A 16,238-nucleotide genomic window follows, 5' to 3' on the forward strand; every position below is an offset into this window, starting at 1 on the left:
GCGACATCATCACCACGTTACAGGGTGTGTGTGTGTGTGTGTGTGTGTGTGTGTGTGTGTGTGTGTGTGTGTGTGTGTGTGTGTGTGTGTGTGTGTGTTTGTGTGTGTGTTTAACCTCCTCGGAGCAGTTGTAGTCCAGCCACTCCTGTCTGTGCCGGTCGATTCCATCCGAACATCTGAGGAGAGAAGGACACAGAGTGAGTCAAAGAGACCAGAGAGACCAGAGAGACCAGAGAGAGACCAGAGAGACCAGAGAGACCAGAGAGACCAGAGAGAGACCAGAGAGACCAGAGAGACCAGAGAGACCAGAGAGACCAGAGAGAGACCAGAGAGACCAGATAGACCAAAGAGGAACACATGAGACCAGAGAGACCAGAGAGACACCAGAGAGAGACCAGAGCGACCAGAGAGACCAGAGAGACCAGAGACCAGAGAGGAACAGAGAGACCAGAGAGACCAGAGAAACCAGAGACCAGAGAGGAGCAGAGAGACCAGAGAGACCAGAGACCAGAGAGGAACAGAGAGACCAGAGAGACCAGAGACCAGAGAGGAACAGATAGACCAGAGAGACCAGAGACCAGAGAGGAACAGATAGACCAGAGAGACCAGAGAGAGACCAGAATGACCAGAGAGGAACAGAGAGACCAGAGAGACCAGAGAGGAACAGAGAGACCAGAGAGACCAGAGACCAGAGAGAGACCAGAGAGAGACCAGAGAGACCAGAGACCAGAGAGGAACAGAGAGACCAGAGACCAGAGAGACCAGAGAGAGACCAGAGAGACCAGAGACCAGAGACCAGAGAGGAACAGAGAGACCAGAGACCAGAGAGACCAGAGAGAGACCAGAGAGACCAGAGACCAGAGACCAGAGACCAGAGAGACCAGAGAGACCAGAGAGACCAGAGACCAGAGACCAGAGACCAGAGAGGAACAGAGAGACCAGAATGACCAGAGAGGAACAGAGAGACCAGAGAGACCAGAGAGGAACAGAGACCAGAGAGAGACCAGAGAGAGACCAGAGAGACCAGAGAGACCAGAGAGACCAGAGAGAGACCAGAGAGACCAGAGACCAGAGAGACCAGAGAGAGACCAGAGAGACCAGATAGACCAAAGAGGAACACATGAGACCAGAGAGACCAGAGAGACACCAGAGAGGAGCAGAGAGACCAGAGAGACCAGAGAGACCAGAGACCAGAGAGGAACAGAGAGACCAGAGAGACCAGAGACCAGAGAGGAAAAGATAGACCAGAGAGACCAGAGAGGAACAGAGAGACCAGAGAGACCAGAGAGAGACCAGAATGACCAGAGAGGAACAGAGAGACCAGAGAGACCAGAGAGGAACAGAGAGACCAGAGAGACCAGAGACCAGAGAGACCAGAGACCAGAGAGAGACCAGAGAGAGACCAGAGAGACCAGAGACCAGAGAGGAACAGAGAGACCAGAGACCAGAGAGACCAGAGAGAGACCAGAGAGACCAGAGAGACCAGAGACCAGAGACCAGAGAGAAACAGAGAGACCAGAGACCAGAGAGACCAGAGAGAGACCAGAGAGACCAGAGACCAGAGACCAGAGACCAGAGGGACCAGAGAGACCAGAGACCAGAGACCAGAGAGGAACAGAGAGACCAGAATGACCAGAGAGGAACAGAGAGACCAGAGAGACCAGAGAGGAACAGAGAGACCAGAGAGACCAGAGACCAGAGAGACCAGAGACCAGAGAGAGACCAGAGAGACCAGAGAGACCAGAGACCAGAGAGGAACAGAGAGACCAGAGACCAGAGAGACCAGAGAGAGACCAGAGAGACCAGAGAGACCAGAGACCAGAGACCAGAGAGGAACAGAGAGACCAGAGACCAGAGAGACCAGAGAGAGACCAGAGAGACCAGAGACCAGAGACCAGAGACCAGAGACCAGAGAGACCAGAGAGACCAGAGAGAGACCAGAGAGACCAGAGACCAGAGACCAGAGACCAGAGAGGAACAGAGAGCCCAGAGGACGACTCACCTCTGGAGGGTGTTGCACCAGCCACAGCCGGCGGTCAGCGTGGAGGTCAGGCACTGGTCACAGGTCAGGTGCTGGAGGCAGGCTGGGGGGGGCAGAGTGAGACGCAGCGCTGCCTGAGTGATGGGGATGAGGGGATGAGGTGATGGTGATGAGGTGATGGTGATGAGGGGATGGTGATGAGGTGATAGTGATGAGGGGATAGTGATGAGGTGATGGTGATGAGGGGATAGGGATAGTGATGAGGGGATAGTGATGAGGTGATGGTGATGAGGGGATAGGGATAGTGATGAGGGGATGGTGATGAGGGGATAGTGATGAGGGGATAGTGATGAGGGGATAGTGATGAGGGGATAGTGATGAGGTGATGGTGATGAGGTGATGGTGATGAGGGGATAGTGATGAGGGGATAGTGATGAGGGGATAGTGATGAGGTGATGGTGATGAGGGGATAGTGATGAGGGGATGGTGATGAGGGGATGGTGATGAGGGGATAGGGATAGTGATGAGGGGATGGTGATGAGGGGATGGTGATGAGGTGATGGTGATGAGGTGATGGTGATGAGGGGATAGTGATGAGGTGATGGTGATGAGGGGATAGTGATGAGGTGATGGTGATGAGGGGATGGTGATGAGGGGATGGTGATGAGGTGATAGTGATGAGGTGATGGTGATGAGGTGATGGTGATGAGGGGATAGTGATGAGGTGATAGTGATGAGGTGATGGTGATGAGGTGATGGTGATGAGGTGATGGTGATGAGGTGATAGTGATGAGGTGATGGTGATGAGGTGATGGTGATGAGGTGATGGTGATGAGGTGATGGTGATGAGGTGATGGTGATGAGGTGATGGTGATGAGGTGATGGTGATGAGGTGATGGTGATGAGGTGATGGTGCAGGCTACTCACTGGGCAGCGGGATGAACTCAAAAGCAGATCTGGAGACGATCTTCGTGGTGTTGATCTCGACCCGATGATACTCGTAGATTGTGAGCGGTTTTCCATCTTGATGGATAAATAATTAATAAAAGAATCAATAATTTGAAAGGTTTCATGAATAAGGCCAACCTTTAAAGTTTGGTGGCAATGTCTTTGAAGAAAGAATGAAATATATTCACATTAGATAGTATTTATACGGATATTACTTTACGTTGTCTGCTCAGTTGAGGTTGTCTTTTGAACCTAAAACTGTAAAGTGCAGCTGCAGTGATCGGTTGTGTTTACAGAGTTCTTCAGTGGTTCTCAACTCGCTCAGCCTCCAGGGTCATTAGGTCACGACACAAAAATAATAACTGGTTTATTACACATGGAGCGAACTCAAAGCAGCCACACCCGGGCCCAACCTCCATGGACCAGAACCATGAGCCTGAGGTATGGCTTCATTCAGGGGATCCTCTCTATAAGGGCCGGCCTGTGGGCGGGACCCCGGTGGATCACTGCCCTAGAGCGCGGGGGGAACTGGCCCCGGCTGGGGCTCTGGGGCTCTGGGGGTCTGGGGCTCTGGGGCTCTGGGGGTCTGGGGCTCTGACCTGTCTTCTGAGGAGGAAGGGCCATGAAGGCGTCCGACAGTCCGACCTTCACCGGGTGCTCGGTGGAGTTGATCCTCTCCAGCGGGACGGGAATCTGGAGGACACAGCGGAGGATCACCCTCAACCCCAGCAAGGCACCCTCAGAAACACCCAGGTGTAAAGAGTGAGGAGGATCACCCTCAACCCCAGCAAGGCACCCTCAGAAACACCCAGGTGTAAAGAGTGAGGAGTTATGTCGGTAGGAAGGGGACAATATAAGGGAAGGCACAGCTGAAAGAGAGGCCAAGGGGAAGGCAGGGCTAGCCAGTTCTGTGCTCACTAGCAGCACCTCCTCAGCCTCCATGTCTCTCCGGGGGGGGGGGGGGGGGCGTACCTCTCGGTAGTTGAACACGATGGTGCCGTTGCTATGGAGAGCAGCTTGGAAGGTGAAGGCTCCCTCCTCCTCGCGGCCCTGCAGATGCACCTTATCCCACTGGACCACAAACAGGTTACCTGCAGAGGAGAGGAAGAGGAGGAGGAGAGGGAGGAGGGGGAGGAGGAGGGGGAGATGGAGAGGGAGGGGGAGGAGAGGAAGAGGAGGAGGAGGAGGGAGGAGGGGGAGGAGGAGGGGGAGATGGAGAGGGAGGGGGAGGAGGAGGAGGAGGAGGAGGAGGAGGAGAGGAAGAGGAGGAGGAGGAGGGGGAGGAGGAGAGGAAGAGGAGGAGGAGGAGGAGGGGGAGGAGGAGGGGAGAGGAGGAGAGAGAGGAGGAGAGAGGGAGAGGAGGAGAGAGTGGAGGAGAGAGAGGAGGAGAGGAGGAGAGAGAGGAGGAGAGAGGAGGAGAGAGGAGAGGAGAAGAGAGGAGGAGGGGAGAGGAGGAGAGAGGAGGAGAGAGGAGAGAGGAGGAGAGAGAGGAGAGGGAGAGGAGGAGACAGGAGGAGAGAGAGCAGGAGAGAGAGGAGAGCGAGGAGGAGAGGAGGAGAGGGGAGGAGGGGAGAGGGAGAGGAGGAGAGGAGAGGAGGAGAGGGGAGAGAGGAGGAGAGGAGAGGAGGAGAGGGGAGAGAGGAGAGGAGGAGAGAGAGGAGAGGAGAGAGGAGGAGAGAGGAGAGGAGGAGAGAGGAGGAGGAGGAGGAGGAAGGGTCAGGGGTACAGAGGCGGATCGTGCCCCCCCCCCCCCCCCCCGATAGTGGGGAATGTACCCTATGACCATCCCAGTGGGAGGAGCTCCGACTCACCAGTGTCCATGTACCTCACGGTGGAGTTGTGGGAGAAGCTGGGGTCAAAGTTGGCCATAAGCGGGGCGATGTACTGCGTGGCCGTCAGCATCCGGTGGGTGATCTCGCCCATGAAGATGAAGCCTGGACCAGAGAAGGTCAAAGGTGAGGGGTCGACCACCATTCCATTATTTTACTTATGTGACACATATTAGATGAGCTCATCAATGATTGCGTTATCCCAACATCCCAGTGAACCATGGCTGAATCGATATATGATTGATATTTCTGCTGCTTGTGTTGGTGTGATGCTTACCTCCTGTTGCTATGGTGATTTGTCTCACGCGATGCCCGTAGAAAGAGAAGTTAAAGGAGAGAGCCACCCTCTGTATAGAGCACAACCACAGCAACATCAGACTGGTTTACACTGGTTTGTTCTGGTTTTTAATGGTATGTGATTGTTTGTGCTGGTCTGTACTGGGTTGTGCTGGTGTCTGCTGGTCTGTACTGGTTTTTACTGAGTTGTACTGGTTTGACCTGAGTTGTACTGGTTTGTACTGAGTTGTGCTGGTTTGTACTGTTTTTTTTCTGAGTTGTACTGGTTTGTACTGAGTTGTGCTGGTATGTACTGGTTTTTACTGAGTTGTACTGGTTTGAACTGAGTTGTGCTGGTTTGTACTGGTTTGTACTGAGTTGTGCTGGTTTGTACTGCTGTGTGTGCTGTTGTTTGTGCGTGTGCGTATGCGTGCATGCGTGTGTTGGTGTGTGTGTGTGTGTGTGTGTGCGTGCGCGTGTTGGTGTGTGTGTGTGTGTGCGTGCATGCGTGCGCTCGCGTGTTGGTGTGCGTGTGTGTGTGCGTGCGTGCGTGCGGGCCGCACCGCAGCCTGCCGGTAGGCGGTGGACAGGATGCCGTGGATTCGGACCTGGCCCTGGTCCAGGGTTAGGTCCTCCCACAGCGCCGCCGTCCGCGCATCCTCAGGGCCCCAGCTCTGCCACAGGTAGTACCGCTGGGAGGCCTGGGGGCGGAACACAACGCTAGAACCACGTACTAGAACCACACACTAGAACACACAACAATAAAACCACACACTAGAACCACACACTAGAACCACAAACTAGAACCACAAACTAGAACCACGCAACACTAGAACCACAAACTAGAAACACGCAACACTAGAACCACACACTAGAACACACAACAATAAAACCACGTACTAGAACCACACACTAGAACCACAAACTACAACCACAAACTACAACCACGCAACACTAGAACCACAAACTAGAACCACGCAACACTAGAACCACACAATATAACCACACACTAGAACCACAAACTAGAACCACGCAACACTAGAACCACACAATAGAACCACACACTAGAACCACAAACTAGTACCACAAACTAGAACCATGCAACACTAGAACCACACACTAGAACCACACACAAGAACAACACACTGGAAACACACAACACTAGAACCACACACTAGAACCACAAACTCGAACCACGCAACACTAGAACCACAATACTAGAACCACACACCGGAACCACACACCGGAACCACACAACACTAGAACCACACAACCCAAGAGCCACAACACTAGAACCCACTTGAACCACACACTGAAACCACACAACACTAGAACCACACACTAGAACCACACAACCACTACAACCACACACTAGAACCACACAACACTAGAACCACACACTAGATCCACACACTAGAGCCGCACTACACTAGAACCATACTCTAGAACCAAACAACACAAGAACCACAAACTAGAACCACACACTAGATCCACACTCTGGATCCACAAACTAGAGCCACACTACACTAGAACCACACAACACTAGAACCACACAATACTAGAACCACACACTAGAACCACACAACACTAGAACCACACACTAGAACCACACACTAGATCCACACACTGGATCCACAAACTAGAGCCACACTACACTAGAACCACACAACACTAGAACCCCACAATACTAGAACCACACTAGAAACACACAATACTAGAACCACACACTAGAACCACACAACACTAGAACCACACTGCACTAGAACCACACTGCACTAGAACCACACAACACTAGAACCACACACTAGAACCACACAACACTAGAACCAGACAGCACTAGAACCACACAACACTAGAACCACACACTAGAACCACACAACACTAGAACCACACACTAGACCAACACAACACTAGAAACATACAACACTAGAACCACCCTTATTTTACAAGAATCGTTCCATCATCTGTGTAGAAGGAACGTTCTACTTTGAGCTTCCCTTCGGCGCAGTGGCTATTGTCTCTGCCTAGAGACAGTGGTTTGGTGCACAGGGCGCAGACATGGGAGCCGCCAGAGGGGGGAGCTGTTTCAACAGTATCACAGGGGGAGCCTGTCCCCAGCAGGGCCTGCTGGCGTGGGGAGGGGCTGTTCACGCTCACTGCTGTTCAAGGTGACGGAGAGCAACGATTCTGGGCCTTCAGTGTGGGCTGAGAAAGTGGAGCAGTTAAATGTAGCTCTCCCTCCCTCCCTCTCTCTCTCTCTCTCTCTCTCTCTCTCTCTCTCTCTCTCTCTCTCTCTCACTCTCTCTCTCTCTCTCTCTCTCTCTCTCTCTCTCTCCCCCTCTCTCTCTCTCTCTCTCTCCCTCCCCCCCCCCCCTCTCTCTCTCTCTGCTCCACATTCTGCTCCTGACCCACTTCCTGTCCCCGTCTCCCTCGCTGACAGCAGCCTCTGGTTTCTGGAGGAAGTGGGGATCGAACAACGTGAAGCCATCCACAGGTTGAGAAGGATGTGGCGGTCCCCCCCAGCACACCCCACCCCACCCCACCCCACCCCATGCCCCCCCAAAACCACTCAATGCACTTCAGCCCCCCCAACAACACCTCACCCCAACCCGCCACACAGAACAGTTGGATGTGTGTTGAGCAGTTAGATGTGGATGTCCGTGTCCTACAGGCTGCAGCCAGACCCTTTTCCAAAGAACAGCTCAGAGATAGCGGGGGTTCGGTCCAGTACATGTGAGTCACTCTCTCTCCGGCCCCTCCCTCGCCCGGCCGCTCACACACACGAGGCCGCACTCCACCGAACGCGGGGCTCTGGAGGCCGGCCAGACTCTGCTTCCAATTTGCCCCGTTGGCTGGAGGGGAGAAAGAACAATCGCCTTGTTTTGTCCATCAGCGCTGTTTACCCACGGTGACTCAAGAAACACCAAGCCCCCCCGAGCTACAGAACACCAAGCCCCCCGAGGTCCAGAAACACCAAGCCCCCCCGAGGTCCAGAAACACCAAGCCCCCCCGAGGTCCAGAACACCAAGCCCCCCCGAGCTACAGAACACCAAGCCCCCCCGAGGTCCAGAAACACCAAGCCCCCCTGAGGTCCAGAAACACCAAGCCCCCCCGAGCTACAGAACACCAAGCCCCCCCGAGGTCCAGAAACACCAAGCCCCCCGAGGTCCAGAAACACCAAGCCCCCCCGAGGTCCAGAAACACCAAGCCCCCCCGAGCTACAGAACACCAAGCCCCCCCGAGCTACAGAACACCAAGCCCCCCCGAGCTACAGAACACCAAGCCCCCCCGAGGTCCAGGCCCTGAAGCGCAGGGCGGAGCCACCTGCCTGGACGCCTCAAACCAACACCATCAGCAGCAGAGGTGATGGTGTCTGCTCAGCGCTGACGTGAGGCCCCAGGCTGACGCTAAGGAACCTCTCAGCACTACGTCGATATGTTAGACTCCAGTGACATCCCCTGGCAGAGGGGGCCGTTAGTCCAAGACACGGGGGGACCACCTCGTTGAAGACACTACACGAGGACGTCAATGCGGGGTCCTTTTAATCAAGAAACTCATTTTGGGCAACTTCGTGGGGACGATTCACTAAAGAAATGTGGGAAGGGCTTTGGGAGGTTTTAACTCTAACAAACTGTAACTCTAACAAACTGTAACTCTAACAAACTTAACAAACTGCTTGTGGGGACTTCTGTGAGGATCTGTTAAACACCGAGGCCCCGCAGAGACCTTGTGATGAGCCCCTCGGGTTGGGGATCATTTACAGGACCTTGGCAGGATGTCTGCGCGTGGACAGACATCGGTCTGCAGGCGCTGGCTGCTCTCAGATCAGAGAGAAGGAGAGGCGTCTCACCACCACGTGGGTCAGGTTCTCGGGCAGGGTGTCGACTCTCAGGGACTCACGGACCGGCCTTCTCCGGTCCTGACGGTCCCAGCTCTGGTCCCGGGTCTCCAGACCAGGGTTAGCATCTAGACAGAGAGACACACGGCGTTATCAGACATGATGAGGCAGGTTGAACTGCTCGGAGGGAGAAAAGTCCTGGAACAATGGATCCTGCATGACCCTCGGTGTGTGTGTGTGTTAAAGACCCTTTAGACCTGGGGGAGGGTGTTAAAGACCCTTTAGACCTGGGGGAGTGTGTGTTAAAGACCCTCAGACCGGGGGGAGTGTGTGTGTTAAAGCCCCTTTAGACCTGGGGGAGTGTGTTAAAGCCCCTCAGACCGGGGGGAGTGTGTGTGGCCCAGCCTGAGCCAGCAGTCCTCATCTGCTCCACACATCCTCAGTGTTTACTTCCCACAGTCGCGGGGCTCGAGCAGGAATGCGTTTTGTTTTCCTGGTGACAGATGACTCACTGTACACTGACGCCAAGTCAGCAGAAAGAAACGGGGAGCATTAAAACAAGAGAGTTGGTCTGCAGATGACTCCTCGTCATGTTACAATAGATCAGAACCATGTTGGTCGATTCAGGACACACACAGTGATTAAAACACAGCTTATTAAGGTCCTTAAAGTACATCATGAGGAGCCTTTCCTCAAGGACGCTTACAGGTAGGCCTCAGGCCTTCAGGTGTTGAACACAGAATCCTTCGGCCTTTAGGGGCTGAGCCTCAGCGTGACCCTGTGACGACACTGAGCTCCTCTCCCTGTTTCCTGTCCGTTGTTCTCATCCCCTGACACATGGAGCAGACGTGGACCTCATGTCCAGTAGAATCATCTGAAGTTGTTTTGATTGCATCCCATTGTTGGGGGAGTGATCAGCTTGGTGGTCAGGCTCTGCTTCTCTCCTATGCAGCAGGGCTCCAAGAACTGTCAACTACAAACAGATCAATCGCTTGCACACTCAGTTCCCCATCATTCTGCTTGTTCAAAACAGGGGCAGGAGACTGTTGTGATGTTTCCCAGACGAAAGGTCCTGGGTTCATTCCTATGTCCAGTCTAGCTGTGGCCGTGCTTGAGCTGATGGCCAGGAGGTAGCTGCTCCCTGGTTGTGTCTGAATTCAGTCCCCCAACACCAATCAGTCGTTACTGACGAGGAGTTGAAGATCCACTGCAGATGGTCTCTAGTAGAAGACCTTCATCAGGCAGGACCTCATGTATCATGCAGAGGAATCGGACGGGAGAAGAAGACCGGAAGGAAGAGACTCGCATCCAACACACACCAGGGAGGTGTTCTGAATGAGAATTCTTGTTTGATTACACTGCGGAGGAAGCCGTTTCCTCCCTGTTTCAGAGTAAGAGCGTGGAGCCTAATTGGGTCAGTTTGCCTCTGCTCATGCTGCTGAACCGATGAGAGAAAGGGCTCTGGCTTCACAGGGAGCCGTGGTTACATGGAGGAGTTAGGGTGAGTCTAACCCAGGCTCCTCACTACAGCCCACAGCCGAGTCACTCATGAAGGTGTGATCAGCGTGCAACCCTCTTCCTCCTCCTCTGCATTCTCTCTCTCTCTTGCGCACACACATGCATGCAGGCACGCATGGACACATGTACACACACACACACACACACACACACACACCAAGATCAAGCATTGAAAGACAAAATCCTTTCTCATTATGCCATTAAATTCACACTCTCTCCACTCAACAATGTCTAAACTGATGCGTCCTCTTATGAGACTGGTCTCTAGAGGAGCGTTTCAGATCATAACGCCTGCATATTGTAATGTCTATGATTCACCTAGCTCCACACAGCTCAACGCGGAGGGAGGGAGAGGAGCGAGGCAGAGAGACACCAAGTTAGCTGTATCCACAGGCAGATGTGTGGACCACATCTGTCCTCCATCACTGGATAACTGTGTTGGTTTGTGCTTTGCACCTCTACAAACCCCAGGGGAATCCCAGCAGAACAGGGACCCCTAGATAGTACACAGCTGTACCGGTACCCTGCGGAGGAGGAAGGCCTGACCCTGTTACCTTGTGAGCTCATCCAACTCGTCTGTTAAGAACTTCAGTAGCGAGTGACCTTTCAATCAATTCTTATTGAAAGGACATCTCTCGCTGCTAACACGCTCTGCAGATGGCCGGCGTTCCGAGACAGCGAAAACAAAACCACTCAGTCTGCTGCCGCTAAAAGCAAAAAGACTAAATGATGTGTTATCCGTGCAGGAGAGAACACAATGCCAATGAGCCCTTTGAATGAGCGTTATGCAACGTCCAGGAGACGGAGACACCCAGAGGGATCCGTCCTCAGGATACAAGCGAGGCCTTGGCTGGGAGGTGGCTATGGGCGGACGAGCCAGAGGCCGTGTCAATAAGGGTTCAGTCACGGCTCCCAGCTGTACATTCGTTTGTCCGCGGACGCCTAGTCGGCTCATGGCCTCCTTTGATTTGAGCAAGGGGAGATATTTTAAAAAAGACCTGGCACAAACAGGGTAGGAGGCGGACATGTTGGCACCTTCATGTACGATGAAAGCAACAAAGAACAGAAGCATTGACACGTTGCCGAGGCAGCCTCCACCGGCCGGGGACCGGGCTGGGAAGGATGGAAATAGAAAATCTATTTTTTGTGAAATTTAAAAAAAGGCTACGATTTGTTTTGAAGATATATTGTGATTTAAAGGTCTATTTTAGTTGTTTATTATTTAAGTAGTTTGTGTAGTTCAAATTTGAATAGGAAATCAAACCATGTCGTTGATGGTTTCCCAGTACTGTGGATACGTCCTGTAATCATCAGCTTTGGTGTGAAATAAGAGGTTTCTGTCCTGCATCGTTACATTACAAAGCCCTCCAGTTGCTCATCGATAACCCCCTCATCAGGAACCTGTCGGTCTGAGGGTCTCCAGTTCTCGTCTGGCCTCCTGTGATCTGCAGAGCTTACTTCTCTGGACGCGTTGTACTTTGTACATGTCTGAGAATCTAGCGTTGACATGCATTCTCCTAAGATGCCAATTCCCCTCCTCTTCAGCCAACAGGCAGAATTCCTGCTGCATATTGTCATATTTGGCGGGATTCCTGCTTAAATATAATGTTATTAAGGACTTAAGTGGACAACGCCCTCAGTCCCAGAACTTGATTATTGCTTCTCATTATGAGTTTGCTAATGGTCAAGGACTCATGGTTTTGTTTTGCTGTTTAAGATGCAGAACTGCAGCAGCAGGGGTAACACTGGAGCAGGGGTAACACTGGAGCAGGGGTAACACTGGAGCAGGGGTAACACTGGAGCAGGGGTAACACTAGAGCAGCAGGGGTAACACTGCAGCAGGTTGCTTGGCTTCCACCCAGCATGTTCCTGATCTTTCCGGATGACTGACTTGATTTACTGTAAGTCCTGTTTTTAGCTCCTCCTCCTGTCTGAAGGCTCCTCCCCCTGTCTGGAGGCTCCTCCTCCTGTCGGAAGGCTCCTCCCCCTGTCTTAAGGCTCCTCCTCCTGTCTGAAGGCTCCTCCCCCTGTCTGAAGGCTCCTCCCCCTGTCTGAAAACCCCCACCAGACCAGGTCTAGGGGCCCACACCAGACCAGGTCTAGGAGCCACACCAGACCAGGTCTAGGGGCCCCACCAGACCAGGTCTAGGAGCCACACCAGACCAGGTCTAGGGGCCCACACCAGACCAGGTCTAGGAGCCACACCAGACCAGGTCTAGGAACCACACCAGACCAGGTCTAGGGGCCCCACCAGACCAGGTCTAGGAGCCACACCAGACCAGGTCTAGGGGCCCCACCAGACCAGGCCTAGGGGCCACACCAGACCAGGTCTAGGGGCCACACCAGACCAGGTCTAGGGGCCCCACCAGACCAGGTCTAGGGGCCCCACCAGACCAGGTCTAGGAGCCACACCAGACCAGGTCTAGGGGCCCCACCAGACCAGGTCTAGGGGCCACACCAGACCAGGTCTAGGGGCCCCACCAGACCAGGTCTAGGGGCCACACCAGACCAGGTCTAGGAGCCACACCAGACCAGGTCTAGGGGCCACACAAGACCAGGTCTAGGGGCCCCACCAGACCACTGCTGTGTCTGAAATCTCGCACTTACGTAAGTGAACTTACATTGAGTGCACTTCATTATCCCTACAATACACTTACTTATAGGCACAGTGCTCTCATTTCTACAGTACTCTGTCAAAACAGCCTTCGCGCACCTACCGGAAATGAGTTTGCAGTTTGACGGTTCTTCTTCTGTGGTATTTTTTTTTCTGCTTGATCATTTCCGTTAGTTGCCTGTATGAGCGATCTGGCAGTATTCACGTTATCGTTCTTGATAACAACTGATTACAGAATTAACACCATAAAAACACTGGTCGGATACAGCCCAAAACATTGTAGTTGTACTGAAAAACAAACCAAATATGTGTAATTTTACTTACATTTGTAGAGCACGTCGGTCTCAAATGTTACAATGTCCTCGATATTCAGATTTGAAATTCCCGCCCCCTCCGCTACGCAGACAAGATGGCGGCCGTTGAGGGTGGAAAGTGTCCATCGGTCCACACTCAAGTTTTAGATAGTTTTGAGTGCGCCACCGAGGTACTTCCAGTGCACTGCGTTTTGGCACACTCTCCGTTTTTGTGCAAAGTGCACTCAAAAAAGTAAGTGTAAGAATAGAAGGGCGCGATTTCAGACACATCACAGGTAGCACTAGGACCCCCACCAGACCAGGTCTAGGACCCCCACCAGACCAGGTCTAGGGGCCCCCACCAGACCAGGTCTAGGGGCCCCCACCAGACCAGGTCTAGGGGCCCCCTCCAGACCAGGTCTAGGACCCCCACCAGACCAGGTCTAGGGGCCCCCTCCAGACCAGGTCTAGGGGCCCCCTCCAGACCAGGTCTAGGGGCCCCACCAGACCAGGTCTAGGGGCCACACCAGACCAGGTCTAGGGGCCCCCACCAGACCAGGTCTAGGGGCCCCAACCAGACCATGTCTAGGGGCCACACCAGACCAGGTCTAGGGGCCCCACCAGACCAGGTCTAGGGGCCACACTAGACCAGGTCTAGGGGCCCCCTCCAGACCAGGTCTAGGGACCCGAACCAGACCAGGTCTAGGGGGCAGCAGGGGTAACACTGGAGCAGGGGTAATAATGCAGCAGCAGGGGTAACACTGGAGAACCGGACCAGTTCTAGGGGCCACAATAGAAAAGGTCTAGGGGCCCCCTCCAGACCAGGTCTAGGGACCCGAACCAGACCAGGTCTAGGGGCTGGAACCGGACCAGTTCTAGGGGCCACAATAGAAAAGGTCCAGGGGCCCCACCAGACCAGGTCTAGGGGCCCACACCAGACCAGGTCCAGGGGCCCCACCAGACCAGGTCTAGGGGCCACACCAGACCAGGTCTAGGGGCCCACACCAGATCAGGTCTAGGGGCCCACACCAGACCAGGTCCAGGGGCCCCACCAGACCAGGTCTAGGGGCCACACCAGACCAGGTCCAGGGGCCACACAAGGCCAGGTCCAGGGGCCCCCACCAGACCAGGTCTAGGGGGGGAGGTGACATGAGTTAAAGAGGAGAGGTCATCTCTTGGACTCCATCCTGAAAGCAAGTCTTCATCCTTTCGAGCTAAGGGGCCCAGTCCACGGCACGGGGCCCGGAGAGGAGCGCTGAGCCTCTGCAGAGCCGGGGCCCGATCAGAGAGGCTGGGGCCACAGGAGGGGCCCGCGAAAGTGGAGCAGCTCTGATTGTCAGAGGAGGGGAACGGGGCAGCTAAAAATAATGCATCTCTAAGGAGAGCAGAAACACACACACGTACATATACACACATAATACACTTATACACAGTCACACATACACACACACCCAAAACACTTAGACACAGTCGCACGTACACACACACACACACACACAAACACACACACACATACACACACACACACACACACACGCACACACAAACATACACACATACGTGTGTTTGTGTGAGAGACAACTAAACTAAAGGCTTTGTTTCTGCAGAGGAAAGTCTGCAAATGTTATCATTCAGAAATCCTTAAATCCAATTGGCTGCTCAACCTTTCATGTGGCTGAACTGACTCACAGACAAATGTGAGGGACCTGTTAACCACACACACACGCACACACACGCACACACACACACACACACACACACACACACACACACACACACACACACACACACACACACACACACACACACACACACACACACACATCGAGATATATATACATACATACACTACAAAATAGGGTCCGCATGTCTACCAGGTTTCTGGTGCCAGATGTGTTGCAGAGAATCAGGTCAGAGGAGGTTGTGTCCTCCGCACATCTCCAAAGCAACATTTGTTCCTATCAAATGCCAACAGGTGATTAACAGATCGCGTCTTATAAGTTGTGTGTTTGTGTGAGTGTGTGCGTTGTTGTAGGCTAGTCATCATACCTTTCAGAAGAGACAGGGACTTACCCGTTTGCTTTTGAGTCAGAACTCTGGCGATCTCTGGCTGGGAGAGACAGATCAACAGCAGCGCCCACATCCCCATGTCCACCGGAGGTCTCAGCGCCCTCCTCGCCCAAACTCTTCTCTCCTCCGTCGTAGTTTACCCCGTGATGGTGTTCTCACTTCACGACAGAGGGGACACTGCGTCCAAGTCCCGCACTCCCCAAGGTTCCACTTCACTCCCCCAGGCCTCACTTCACTCCCCCAGGTCACTTCACTAGAGGGGACACCGCGTCCAGGTCCCGCACTCCTCCAGCTGCTGTCCCTCTTCCTTCCACGCACTCCCGTTACCGCGTGTTGTTTCCCCCCCGTGCATCAGCGGTCCAGCCCCGTCTCGGTCTCCTCTGTTGGCCCTCAGACGCGTTACTGAGGAAATATTTATATTTTTCTTGCCTTTCGTACAAAAACTGGGTGAAGTTACGGGGAGGATGTCGCCCCCACGAGGACAGAGTTTAAAACTACACAAACAAGATGCCTAAGAACGTTTTAAAAGATATTTCTTCAGCCGATGACTAAATGATCCAGTTAGTGAGTTAGTTTGGTTTACCTTTACCTCCATCTCATTCTATTTGAGGATGCATTTGTTCCGTTTTTTCCCGGCGCCAGACCGTGCTCTACTGTTGTTTGAGTCCACTATCATCACGTGTGGAAAGGCTTTCTCAATGCAAGCTGACTTTCCTCCACATTATATAACGGTCGCTCTGTGACACATGCAGAGGAATCTTGTTTTGGAAAGTGAGACTCAATGTAGTCGTCAGTGTAAAGTGCTCTGCGATATTGATCCAGATCCAGACCCGGATCCGGATCCAGATCGAGATCCAGACCAGGGAGGATT

General features: G+C 53.4%; 1 protein-coding gene across 1 annotated transcript in view; it reads right to left on the reverse strand.

Annotated features, from left to right (window-relative positions):
• Nucleotides 1-15,755, reverse strand: part of LOC307090469 (plexin domain-containing protein 1-like) — a 19,086-nt gene extending 3,331 nt beyond the window's left edge. The window contains exons 1-10 of the mRNA XM_079757130.1: nucleotides 15,371-15,755; nucleotides 8,885-9,000; nucleotides 5,598-5,735; nucleotides 5,036-5,105; nucleotides 4,741-4,863; nucleotides 3,902-4,020; nucleotides 3,529-3,622; nucleotides 2,909-3,004; nucleotides 2,003-2,084; nucleotides 116-176 (exon numbers count right to left, since the gene is read on the reverse strand). Coding sequence (XP_079613256.1) covers nucleotides 116-176; nucleotides 2,003-2,084; nucleotides 2,909-3,004; nucleotides 3,529-3,622; nucleotides 3,902-4,020; nucleotides 4,741-4,863; nucleotides 5,036-5,105; nucleotides 5,598-5,735; nucleotides 8,885-9,000; nucleotides 15,371-15,446 — 975 coding nt within the window. The 5' untranslated portion in view covers nucleotides 15,447-15,755. The remainder of the gene's footprint in view (nucleotides 1-115; nucleotides 177-2,002; nucleotides 2,085-2,908; nucleotides 3,005-3,528; nucleotides 3,623-3,901; nucleotides 4,021-4,740; nucleotides 4,864-5,035; nucleotides 5,106-5,597; nucleotides 5,736-8,884; nucleotides 9,001-15,370) is intronic.
• Between the last annotated feature and the right edge of the window lie 483 nt (nucleotides 15,756-16,238).

This window comes from Pollachius pollachius, assembly GCF_949987615.1.
Source record: "Pollachius pollachius genome assembly, chromosome: 19".
NCBI lineage: Eukaryota > Metazoa > Chordata > Actinopteri > Gadiformes > Gadidae > Pollachius > Pollachius pollachius.